Below are 13,717 nucleotides of genomic sequence, written 5' to 3'. Positions count from 1 at the left end.
TAGCACTTTGAGTTAAGTAACTATCACAGAAAATAAATCGGGGAAGTGGTTTGGTCAAGAGGAAATAAACTCCGAGAATGATGTACGAAGTGGACGCCCCAAAAAGGCAGTTAACGACGAAAACATAAAAAATAATCCACTAAATAAGCTTTCTTCCAATGGGTAGCTCAACTCATTGATTATTCTTAGCACTGTGTCGTAATAAACCCGAAATTTAGCGTCGATTTTTGATAATGGGTCAAACGTGGCTCTATCATTACACATTAGAGTTCAATTGATAATTAGCTGAAAGATGAACCGATTACAAAGCGTGGATTGACACTAAAGTCAATTGGTAAGGTTATGGCGTCGATATTTTTGGATTGGCATGGTATAGTATCCATCGAATATCTTTAAAAGGAGAAAACCATAAACAGCGACTATTACGTAGCATTATTGTAGGGAGAAATTGCGAAAAAACGGCCTCATTTGCATAAGAAGAAAATGCACAATGCACTGTATCACGAAACGATGACAAAATTGCATAAATTAGACATCAAATCGCTTCCGTATTATCTAGGTTTGACCTCCAGCGATTTTTCCTATTTTCAGACCTCAAGATTATCCTTTCTGGACAAAAATTTCGTGCCTATTCGTGACAATATTGTCTAGAATTTCTATTTAAATTCAATATGGTTTATATTTCAATAAGAACCTCATCTAAGGATAGTCCAGATCTGATTGAGAATGTGAACATTCCAAGATCATTGACTTCAGTTCGGTTTTAATCTGTATCTTAAAAATTATTAGACGTAGCTCTATTTGAGCTTAACCAGATTCTAAACTGAAAAATTGAGGACGAAAGTTTGTGCATATATCACGTGATTCAACATATTTGTTAATAAATGTCACCGGTTGGTAACCGATTAGTATTTTTCGAGAAACGAGGTGAATAGCCCAAGCGTGTGCGCCTCCAAGCATGTTTCCCTTCGTCAATAACACGCGAGATCTCACAATAACAACAAAGCAATAGCAGCATCGTTCGCCGAGTAGAATAAAATCTTTTTTGAGCCGAAGTACCGTCATAGTAGTGTGTAGAACGGCGGTACCGCGTTGTATTTCCACCACTCCTCCGAGTTGGTCATCGGCATCTCCGGTGCCACTTGCCGTACCACTTATCAAGGTCGCCTGCACTAAAATACCATCCTCTGAATCGAGTTTTACGATCGCTGATGTCACAGTAAGGATCGTTACCCTCGACATCCTACAAAACAACAAAAATTTAAACGGAATTCTAAAAAGTATGAATTACGGATCGAATTTCCAATAGAAGATCGAAGGTAGTTCTGGAGCAGAACTTTCAAAACACTCTCTGGATAGTTCAAACGCATAATCTTTGTAAGTCGCGACGCGCGATTTTCAAAGTAAAATGAGTATATTGATGTATAAATGTCACAAAGAAAGTACAATATGACATTTGACCCTTTCGTTTTATTATTGATTTCAATTAAAACCAGTTTAGACACCATCAAGATCATGGGAGTACCAAATTCTAATCCACAACCATATAGAATCATTACAAAATTCATCTAGTGTGTCCGTTTGAAATATTCAACCCCTTGTAATATTAACATATGTCTCTTCTTTATTGCGTATTATTTAGATTCCATCCTTAAAAAGTAATTTACTCCACTTGCTATTGGTCAAGTAAATCTTTGTCCCTAACGCTTTCCAACATATTATTAATTAATTTCCAAATGAACCATAATGGAATTTAATTATAAATTCCGATCTTGACAATACGCTAACGTATGCCGAATTAATCGCAGGGTGGTAAGGAGGAGTAGCTCTATATCCCGATGTATTCCACATCAAGGAGAGTTAGTTTGTACTGTCATATGTGTATAGTTAATGGGAGACAGTTACCATGGTAACGAGTTGAATTCAATCCATATCGTGGGTCTGGGTAGTTCAAACAATATTGAGACATTAATACAGAAACAATCCTCAGTTAGATCCTGCGATTTCCTTTGATAAAATTTTTCTATTCTCAGTTGAATTTCTATAAAAATATGGTTCCTTGAATAGTTTTTCGCTTATATGATTTCATGTTATAACAAAAAAGAACGCAAAATGTATACGTCTGTGAGACGTAAAAAATGAATAGAAGTCCTGGTACGGTATAATCAAACGTGCAACATAATCCACCAGAATCTGGACGAAAAGTTTGGTCTTCTCAATATCTATACATCGTACTACAAGTACCAACCGCAGAAGGTTTTTGAAAATGACAATTTCAGACTATACTATTATAGGTCCATTTTCACCGATAAACAGGTGACGAATAACAGATCTGATATCGTGTTGGTTGATATGATACAAGAGTCAATTCAGTATTTCTTGTCAACCTACACCAGGAGAAACTGGCCAAATATGCGGATCTCGCAATTGAGATTAAACATATGTAGCACAGCAAAAATGTGGGAATCATCCCAGATATTGTTGTTAGCTTAATCCTTTTGATACCTTGTATCCGGAATAGGTAAATGATAATTGTGGAAATTACTATTTAGAAATGAGAATTCGAATGAAGATCAAGAGTGTTCTATGTAGCCGCGACTTCAGTTTGGAACTAAGAATACGGATGGTGATATTTATTCCCTATCGTCTTGTATGGCGTGGAAACTTGAACCCTCAACTAGAAACTACGAGATGTGGGACTACCTAGAATATTATGAAGAGATAATGTAGATGTAGATAATGTAGAATCAGAAGAATGGAGGAGGACGCGGAGATCATATCATGAGAGGTCCAAAATATGAGAACCTACAGTTCCTAATTCAGGAATGAGAGAGATTATATGGTTCCTATATCTCGTTAGGTTATACTGATAACATTGAAACACCGTACGGTATTTATGTAGCTTGAATATTAATCAAATACCCTTTTGTGACCTTCTCGATTACATATTTTCAATTCAAACACTTTGAATCAACAATATTTTAGGTGATTGGATGACGATGACGACGATAGTCTGAATTTAAAACTAAAACAAAGAATGAATGTTATATTTGGCTGTGTTGTTGTACGGAGCCGAAGTCTGGACACTGAAGGACGCCATAATCAACCCTATACGAGAGTCGCTACTTGAGTTTTGAGACAGACATTGTTGTTCAAAATATTCTCCATTAATATCGATACATTTCGTATGCGTCGAATCAATTGTCAGCAATTTTTCCATTTCGATTAGGGTGCCTCCGAAATATTTGATTTGAATGCATCTTCAGGTGTAGAAAAAAGTTCACCTCGGAATTTATTTTTGATCTGCGGAAATAAGAAACACTTTTGGCAAACAAAAGCTGTACTACCATTCAGATTTGATCGTTCTACGTTGCTCTAAAATACAAGCGACCATTTGCTTCGAAGTGCCTCGTGCGCGAACGACTTTTGATGGATTTAACTCGACTTGTAAAACCCATACAATGGTTTGTTGTTTAGTTTCGTTTTGACAGCCAAATGTTCATGCATTAATAAATGTATGCGAGTGGAACTAATGCCCAAGTATGGTTCAATCTCTCGGGATGTCACATGACGATATGGTACAACAGCCGATTTTAGACGACCTTCAAGAAATTGATCCTGTAGCTAAGTGCGACCAGGATTGAATTCGGAAAACTAGCGATATACGTTAGCTCGAGATGGTGTTTCATCACCAAAAGTCGAAGAGATTAACACACTGCTGTTGGTTTAATCCACGTTGTAAATCATAGAAAATCGGTGCACGAAAATGTAAACAACTCAAATAGCACTCGTATGACAATACCTTCCGAGTACGTTCACCATAAAAAATATAAAACTTTAGGATGGCAATGTCAGATTTGACATATTCATATCAGTGTTGGCGTATCTCAAATATTAAGTAGCAACCCTCGTAGAAGCATTTGACATTATATGCTAAGAATACCATGCAAGGTAATGAAGTAGTATTAAACATAGCTAATGTGAAGGGCAAAATAAAGAGCCGCAGGAAGAAAATAAATGTGCTGGTTGAGGAAAATCCGGAAATGGACAATCATAGATAATATCGAGCAATTGTTTGTGGCTGAAACCAGGGATCGGCTCTTCATTGCGATTGCTAAAGTCAGGGGAACCTGACAGGGCACAGTAAGAAGATTCGTTCTATCCCAAATGACCACTTGGTAATAATGTTTCATTTACACAAGTTCTACACGTTAATTTTGTGCCTGTTGTTTTTTCTTTCTATATTAATCTACTTTGAAACTCTTTAAAAGTAAATCAAACTCCAGTGACGATGGGAGGTATAAATCTTTTTCCCTTTCACCATTTAGACTTTAAACAGTAGCTATGTATTTAATACGTTCCCTAACTTTAGAAACAAACACTTCCAGGGGTGTTTAATGTACAAAGCTTGAGTTGCTACATTTAACAACAAAAAAATCCGTAAAGATTAAATTCAAGTTTTAATTAGCATATCGAGTTATCAAATTCGAAGCAAATTACTTTTAGTGACTTCAATTTACTCAAAGCGTATTCTCCGAAGCGGATTTTTGAGTTTCCACAAGAGGAAGCATCCAAATATAGCCAAATATGTACAGTGTTTGGCCAAAAAAATAAGTCACAATCATAATGAAATTTTTCCTATAAATCTAGTCGTTTAAAACGCCTCAAAACGTTCTAGTAGTACTCATTATCACCTGTTTCATCCTCTGGAATGGATTCATGGTGAATCATATAATAGTAAGCAATGATTTTTGATAGACTATGGTTTTTCGGCTCATTTTTGGATCGCCCTTCTCGAGTTTTTCTGTGTAGTTTCGACGTCAGATTCATGAACCTACGACTCCTTATCAATAATGATGAGTTAAGTGTATTTTGAAAAAGATACGAGTCTGGACTTTGCTATTTTTTGGATGTCGACACGACAACATTCGAGCTCTATTTCCTCAATTTTTTTTTTATGTTAACAGAGGTGGATCGGATGAGACGACTTTATATCATTCATTGAACGATTTGTGACAATCAAATACCAGTTTTATTAAAAAAAAACTCTTGGGTAGGAAATTCCTGTTTTTTGGATGAATAAATCTAACGAAACCCTTAGGTAGCATCTTTTACCACACGCACTAAATCATTTAACCCGACCGATTTTATCGTAATATCGATTGTTTTTCGCAATACGTCTGTTTGTATTTTTCTTATCGCCATTAGCTTGTCATTAAATGCTTCTCTCAGTATTTGAGCTTGACAAATTTTAATATCCGTTCCTATTTTATATGAAACTCAATCTCGAAGTGGTTTATATTTTCCTCGGTAACAGCGTTTGTCGACCAGCTGTCGAACACTGCCACAGTTAACATGGGCGGAACATTTTACTTATAATCGTTAGTAAAATATAGTTTAATAAGGCGTATAAGAAAAGTAAATATTCATGGAATAAGTAATCAAATTAAAGTTACCACGACCACCGTATTCTATTGATCTATTGCCTTTTGGCTTCTTTCTTTTGCTCAAAATAAAAAAACGTCGTGAAATGATTGCATTTTGAATCGATTTGAACGAAAGTACGAATATGCAATGATTCTGAAAAGGTCTGATTGAAACATTCGAAAAAACCTTTCAGAATCATTGTACATTCGTACTTTGGTTTAAATCGATTCAAAATGCAATCATTTCACGACGTTTTGTCTTTGAATGAATTACAAACATCCAAAAAGTAAACATCAGGATATTAGAGCCAACATGAAGATATATGGTCAGAGTGACGTGATTTGAAGATAGATTCGAAGAGAAGTAAACTAAATTACCCCCAGAAAGGCAAACCATAGCGAAGATGCGAGTAGTAAGTTGTTAAAGCAGTACGAGAATCGAGCTGTTCAGATACAGATTTAATAGCAAAATAAGCAGAGGATAATTTTTTCGCCAAGATGTCTACATGTACAGACCATTGAAGGACACTGTCAATATGTAGAACAAGAAACTTGATCGATTTTGAAGATCATATCAAGTCGTTGTTGAGTTTTAGAGGTTGTGAAACTTCTTTATAGGATAAAACTGAAGTTTTCTCAATGTTTAAACAGAGCCCGTTCTTGTGAGACGAGTACTTGATGGTAATGAGATCTTTGCCCATGGAAGAATGTAAAGCTTGTATATCTGGACCACTCCAGGTTCACTTGGAGTCATCCGCAAATAAAGTGAATTTAACATCAATTCCTAAGTCTGTAACATCATTAATGAATACCAGATAAAGAATTGGACCTTGAGGTTGCCACCTGATGAACTAGTCGAAACTTTACCATTAGCTTTTACCAGTTGTTTCCTACCTTCAAGGTAAGCATACATCCGAGGATGCCATAATATTCTAGTTTGTTAATCAGAGTTTCATGATCAACACAATCGAATGCCTTAGCGAAATCACAAAAAACCGAAGCCGTATATAATTTATTATGAGGTGAGAACAGAAAATTTAGCGTCATTAGCGCATATATTAGACAGGAAATCAAATTGTTGAGCTCCCGAGATTTTATGTTTAAAAAGTCTTTCAATTATCTTCGATAATATTTGTTATAATAGGACGATAGTTACTAGTGTTATTTTTATCGCCACCTTTGTACGGGGATCAATTATTATTTCATCAAGGGTCAAGAAAGATACTCGAAATATTCAATCTAGAAAACAGAGACTGATCACTGTATTGTAAAGGATGTAGAGAAGACTGCTCTGCCTTGAAGCACAAACGGCGTCAAATGCTTGGGGACTAAACCATAGATTGCTTCGAAGAGGTTAGCTAGCTAGTAGTCGTACTAACCTACATGTATACAACATTCCAACCACCTAAAACCAAGTAAGAAACTAAAACTTGTTTGTTGTTTTTAACAAATTCTGATTTTTGTTCCGAGGAAAAAACTTGTCAGTATAATATTATGGACAAAAAGGTGTGACTTTGTTATGTGAAAAATATATTTTGATAAAAAAAAGAGGAATAAAAAAAAATATTTATGTAGATGAAAATGGAGATAAATCGTCATAAATGTTATTTTTTGTAAGATTTCACAAATTGTATATTTAAAAACATTCCAGATAAAGGTCGAATATGTTTTATGAGCGCACTGTATATATTTCCATATCACCAAAAACTGAAATTTTCCCAAAAACAACGAACAAATCACGTTTTATTATCGATTGAAATTCAACTATTTTTACGTGTGAAATAATTGCTGGTTACGCTACTGCCATGTTGATAGCACCTACAAGCCAGTGGGGTCGAGAATTGGGGAGGGATTTTATGTAATACTAGAAGGGTGTGACGTAATTGAACACGTGTGTTAGTTGTAAAATGTGTCATCGAAAAAAGGAGATAATTCTAAATAGTTTAAACAATATAACTCCAGTTGGATTATTTATAGAAATTTTTTATATAGTTTTTATAGTTGATATACAGTGCGGCGTAGAAATATAAAATATTAAGAAAAATTTGTGCTTTAAAATTCAGAGCTAAATTTAAAAAAATATATATAATGGATGGTTCGAATTTTCGTCCAACCTGTATATAAAAGAGATAATAATGAAAATTTGGTAAAATAATTTTTCTTACGTAAACTACAGAGGTTGAAAAAAATCATAATCGAGAATGCTTCCAGAAGTACCCGGCCTGACCTAGAGATGGCGGTAGTTGCTTGAAAAATACCACTGTGTTAGAAAGTACACGGCATATGTTTCAAGTTTGAACAAGCCACGTTGTATAATATTGGTTTGGCGGCTATTAATCGTGAACGTTTTCAGTGAATTTGTAAACATACTTTTATTTGAAAGGCAATCGCTCAGGCTCAAGCGGTACTGGATGAAAGTGACCTAGTAGTGCGGTACATATTATCTGAAAATTTGGACATAAGAAAGCTGTGCGCAAGATGGATGCCGCATTTGCTCACTATGGAACAAAAAGAGCGTCGTGAAGATGAAGATGAAATTTTTGCACCGTTTTAACACCTTGGAAGAAACGTTGGTGCATCACTTCACACCCGAAACAAAAGAACGATCAATGGACTGAAAAGGGAGAGCTAGATCCAAAGAAGGCAAAGACCGTTCCATCTGCAGACAAGGTCGCGTCTTCGGATTTTTGAGATGCGCGTGGGATAATTTTTATTGACTATCTTGGAAAAGGAAAAACTATCACCGGCAAGTATTATGCGAACTTATCGTAACGTTTGAGTGAAGAAATCAAGCAAAAACGACAGCATTTGGCTAAAAAGAAAGTGTCATCAAGATAATTCACCAACTTACACATCCGTTATTGCAATGGCCAAAATTGATGAATTACAGTTTGAATTGCCACATCATGTAGCCTATTGGCCAGATTTAGTCACCTCGGATTATTTTCTGTTCCCAGACTTGAAAAATTGACGCGGTCGTCAAAGATTTTCCTACAATGAAGAGGTGATGTCGACAGTTCATGACTATTTTGAGGAGCTTGACGATTCTTATTACAAAAAGTGTGTGGAGGGACAAAATTTTTGTGTTTTCTTTATTGGGCCAGATACTCCTGGGACCATTCTCGAATTCAGTTTGTATCGGAGGATACAGCAGTCGATATAGTTCGAGATAATTTAAAAATATTGACGTAGGATTGCTACTCCCCATTTGGATATAAATTAAATAATTATAATTAAAATATTTTTGAAACGTTATTGATTCAAATTGACCGTACTGTATCAATACTATACGTAAGAGAGATACCCACGCGTTAAATTCTGACAAAGTCATTGAATGACTGCGTCTTGAATATATGCCAAATTACTACGCCATGTATTTTACTACAGAAAATACTATGAAACGTATATTTTCGAAGATAAACAATGAATTTTAATTTTAGAACATAAATTTTTCATTGGATTCTTTCCAGAACAAGAAAAGGGTTAACCATGAAAAATTCAATTTTATTTTAATAATCAACAACTAGAGGGTGGTTTTTAGCTGTTATATGGCAACAGTTTTATTCTAGAACTCATTCAAACTCCGAGTTGCTTTTTGTTTAATTTGGTTTGATATTAACTCATGGATAAATTTTACGAAAAAATCTTAACTTGAAAACTTTCACGATTCCAAATTTGATATAGACATTGAATTTCCATTGAAAATTTTGTTCTCCGATTATTTCCTTTTTGAATAACTTATATATTGAGGTATTTGATGTAAGGGAAATCGGCAATTTTCATTACATTTACAGAAAATTATGATTTGGTGTGATTTATAGATTAAGTCTTCAAAAACCGTATGACATGATTCATTCTTAAACGGTATTAATTTTGCTAGTTCGAACAAGATCGTTCGATTCATATCCATTGGTTTACGTTAATAAACTGGAAGGATATGCTGCGAAAATAGATTGCGATCGAAATTTGTTTACTACTCAAAATTATTTACTGAATTATATCAATTCATAAAGCCCAACGGTCAAAGAACCGGCGATTATTTTTTTTCCCCTTTAGAATCGTTAACCTTTCGGGGTCGTTATTAAAATACAAATAGTCATAAGAGTTTTTAATTTACAACTTCCGTTGAAGTTTTAATTGGGCATTTAAAAAAATGACTTTGTTGTTGGTTTGTTATTGTACGGCCCTTAGTCATACTCGAGATACATAATTAAGATATGTTAGTGTAGTAAATTTAGACCGTTTGTTGTGAAGAAAAACCTTAAAAGAGATTTTTTATCAGACGTAGAAGTCTATTTGGAAGGATTGTAAAGGTTGTAGCATCTCTGGAAAAAGTGTATAGATTTAAAAGGAAAATGGTAGGTTGAGAACTTTTCAAATTACACACGTAAGTTCTTTAAAAATTCTTTCTAAAAAAAGGATACATTTCTTGAAAAAAGTCCAGGTGTGGTGGTTGAAGAATATCAAGTGCTGAAAGAACCTGTAAATACGTAGAAAAGTGAGGTTACAGATCCGAAACTTTAGTATCGTGATTCATATAACTCAATAAGTCATGTGACTAATTAAGAGAACATTTTTTTTGACAAAAATCGATTTTATTCATCAATGTAATCTCAATCAAGAGAAGTTTGTAGAAGGAATTGTCTCCTGTCTCAAAATATGCTTCAATTTCATCAATTGCTTCTTCATTTGAGCTGAATTTCTCAATTTAATCATCGTTGCCATCGTGATTTTTTCTTTGACATATGAGGCCGTTTTTCCTTGATTTTTGCATTCAAACGATCCAACAACTCTAAGTAGTATTCGCTATTGATTGTCTCTCCCTTTTGGAGATAGTCGATGAACAATATTTCGTGCGCATTTCTAGTTACTGAAGCCGTAACCATCCTAATTGACTGTTGTGCCTTTGGACGCTTCGGACGTGGTTTAACGACTCCAGTACACTAAGATGGTGATAGTTTGAATTCCGGAGTGAAGTGATGGTTCCATGTTCCATCCATTTTCACATATCGAATCTGATTTATTACGGCCAAAAACTGCTCTGAATCATCAACACTTTGTTGTTTTTGATTGAAAGTGAGTAAAGGCGACACCTGTTTTGAAAAAAGCTTTCTCATGATCGAATGTTCATGCCTAATTGTAAACACACTGCCCTCTGATATTTTAATGGCCTCAGCTATTTCACGCAATTTCAAATTACGATTACGACTTTTTTTATGTTCTGGAGTAACCATCTCAATTGGACGACATCATTGGTGTCTGTTCGACCACGTTCAAATTCAGCAAACCAATAACAAATGGTTCTTTTTGATGAAGCAGAGTTCGGATAACACTTTTGAAGCTATTACTGAGCTTTTCCATCATTTTTTCATCGAGAAGCCATGATAAATTGTTTTGAATCTATTGTTTTGGAAATATTAAAAGTAGCTTCACTTAAATGGCTGTCACTTTTTTCTAACTAATTGAAATAACTTTGAGTTGGTACTTCAAAAACGTCATATGGATTTGCCGATAGCAGCGCTATCTGTGTGTCAGTCACACGACTTATTGAGCGTTTTTGTAACTGTTGAAATTCTATATTTAAAAATATTAGTTATTGAAATTCTCCAGTAGTTGAGAACAAAAACCTTGAGAGTAGAAAAAATATGAAACTTATTTATAAGTATCATCAGTATATAAATTATAAAAATAACTTTAATTCATTTAATTTTATGCTCGGCAGTGTAATTTTCGATAATAGTACTTACATTTTCATGTTTGAAGAAACACAACATTTTCAATTCCCTAAAAACTCTTTTTGAAGATACCACCGACTGAAACACATTGGGTAATTTCTTTAACGCTACTCTCCTTCCATCCCTAGGGTCTGTCACTGCCCTGAAAGATAAAAAGAAAATCTGTAAGCATATCATTTGGATCTAGTCGCAAAATGGGGTACAGTGGCAGAAAATGCAGAGGAATTTTTCCTATATCAGGGCCAAACTTAATATATCCTTAACCCCAACGAACCCCTCTCGAGAGCTCAAAATTGATATACTGATGCGAGTTTTAAGAAAGCGTGTAAAAAATTGGCATTCCCAAATAAATGGAATTACTTCAATAAATCTATTTATATACATCTTCTACACCATTGCATTGGTTTGAATATTTCTTCATAGAACATCTTTGTCTACCAACAAAAGTTGTGCAGGTAAATTTTGATTTCTGTTCAGGGTTTCAAACGAAATGTATCTAGGTAGGAAAACAGGTAAAAGTAAAAAGTTGTTCTATAACTAAAGCACACCTGCGAAGGTCTTTACATGGCGAATATACCGGGGATTGATAGTTTTATATACACATTTTCTACCTGTACCTATAGTGACGATTCTATGGAAAGATTTTGGAATATTTTCGAAAATTATTTACGGATTTTCTATGCTTGAACGATTTTTAGGTATTTATACCATTTTTAAATACAAAGAAAAATATATACGAGGGATTTGAAATTATTTCGAACTATCAATCACACATGAATTTCAAAATATGCGTCTATTAGAATTATTTATTTGAATGAAAAAAAAAAGTTTGTGAAAATCATTTTTCATTACTTTTTCTGTACCTGGTGAGCAACTGAGACCGGCAGTCGGTTATATCTCTGGAACGGATTATTGTACAGCTTCAGGGAAAAAAATTATAACAAAAGCGGCACCGAGAAACATGTGATATTTTAGATCCACTTCTGAGTCGACCCAAGTAAGTAGCATTTTATATACGATAATCCAATATTCTTTAGCAAATTCTGCGCATTTTTCAGGGTACAAAATTTGGTCTATCTTATCAAATAAGAGATGGGGGAGAGTGGGAAGCTTTTGTCCAGCAATACAAAATAAATAAATTCCAAGCAATTCAATTAGCACCTTGACTGTCGGAGGGCGTTGTTTCATACATTTTGGATATTGGGATTTCTGCTAAAAAAGTTAAATATATATAATAAGCATAAAAGTTTAAGTATCGATTGATATGAATCTCCAATTCATTCGGCGTATCGATTGAATCCAATTCTGTTCAAGTTATACTCCTCCAATTCATTTTTCCATCAAACATATACTTCATAAACAAATTTTATTTAGAGGAAAAAAATTCTACGGACTATCAGTTAATGCGGTATTACATTTTCTTTTACAACAAAAACGAACAAAGGAAAACGAAAGATAAATACGAGTAAACCAACATGACCTTTTAACTTTTAATTCTCTGATATCCAGTCAAGTCACGTGGCCTTCTTGGTTTCCGATGTTTCTAACTATACACAGTGTGTTACTCACACGACGTACATTAGAAGAAGTGATTTAATGACATTATATGATCATAAACAATATTACACTACTAACTGTTTAACTGTTTGTTGACTATAAAAATTTCGAGTTTGCTTATAAATTGATAAACTAGTTTTAGTATTTGATATGCGACAAATGTTTATCGAGCTAATGAGAAGTTTCTTCTGCCCTTATCTAGTCTAAAGTCGTAGATATTTCTGATTTCTATCAATCGATTATTGAACTTAGAGAGGAGGCATATTTGGCATTCCCGATAGTCTAATGCATATATTAGTGGGAAATGCTCATGCACGAAATGAGAGGTGTAACTTAAAACAGGATACTACAACACCAGCCTTACCAACTAAAATTCATAGCTTCATATATTATTAGTAGAGCCTCGGTACTTCTAATTTAGTATTACTTCGTTACGGCCTATTTTCCTTGCCTTGTTATAGGTTTCTTTCTTTCTTTAGTCTTGTTTATGCCTTTTTGTTTGTATGTATGTAGCTACCAAAGATCTTTGTCCTCTATTCCATACGCTATGTCTCACACTTGGAGAGAATGTGGATACAGGTTTTGTCTTCCATGCAACAAAAACTGCACGCCGCATTACCTACTAAGTCTAGCGCCTTTAGGTGTTCATTGAGACGATAGTGTCCTGATAGGACTTCTGTTAGTTTTCGTAAATTGTTCTGACTTAGGTTGATACATTCACAAGATCTTCTCTGGTTTAAGTTTCCCAGGAGAGGCTTTGCCTCAGCCCCTGTAGATAATAATTGGTTTTACTTCTCTCTACCCTCTTTTTTAATGCTTTTTGTATTGTTCTGTAGCTGATACCACAGAAGGGTAGCTCTTGTTGGTTTATCTATTTTATTTCGTCGCATTTTCTTAGAGGTTCTCTGAACTACTTCCCATCCTTTGTCCAATTCCTAGTCTTTGAGTATGAGCAGCACAAAGATGCTTACAACGTTCTTTCGATATTTTTTCCGATTA

General features: G+C 34.6%; 1 protein-coding gene across 5 annotated transcripts in view; it reads right to left on the bottom strand.

The window, feature by feature from the left end:
• The window catches only part of LOC130893440 (serine/threonine-protein kinase NLK), a 78,894-nt gene that overhangs the window by 18,045 nt on the left and 47,132 nt on the right, over window positions 1-13,717 (bottom strand). For all 5 annotated transcript variants that reach the window (XR_009059208.1, XM_057799568.1, XM_057799566.1 and 2 more), the window contains exons 2-3: window positions 11,174-11,303; window positions 9,851-9,906 (exon numbers count right to left, since the gene is read on the bottom strand). Coding sequence is in view for 4 of the 5 variants with exons in the window: in XM_057799568.1 (XP_057655551.1) it covers window positions 9,851-9,906; window positions 11,174-11,303 (186 nt within the window). In the remaining variant the exon portion in view is untranslated. The remainder of the gene's footprint in view (window positions 1-9,850; window positions 9,907-11,173; window positions 11,304-13,717) is intronic.

Source organism: Diorhabda carinulata, chromosome 4, assembly GCF_026250575.1.
Source record: "Diorhabda carinulata isolate Delta chromosome 4, icDioCari1.1, whole genome shotgun sequence".
Taxonomy (NCBI): Eukaryota; Metazoa; Arthropoda; class Insecta; order Coleoptera; family Chrysomelidae; genus Diorhabda; species Diorhabda carinulata.
This window is presented reverse-complemented; position numbering and strand designations above follow the sequence as displayed.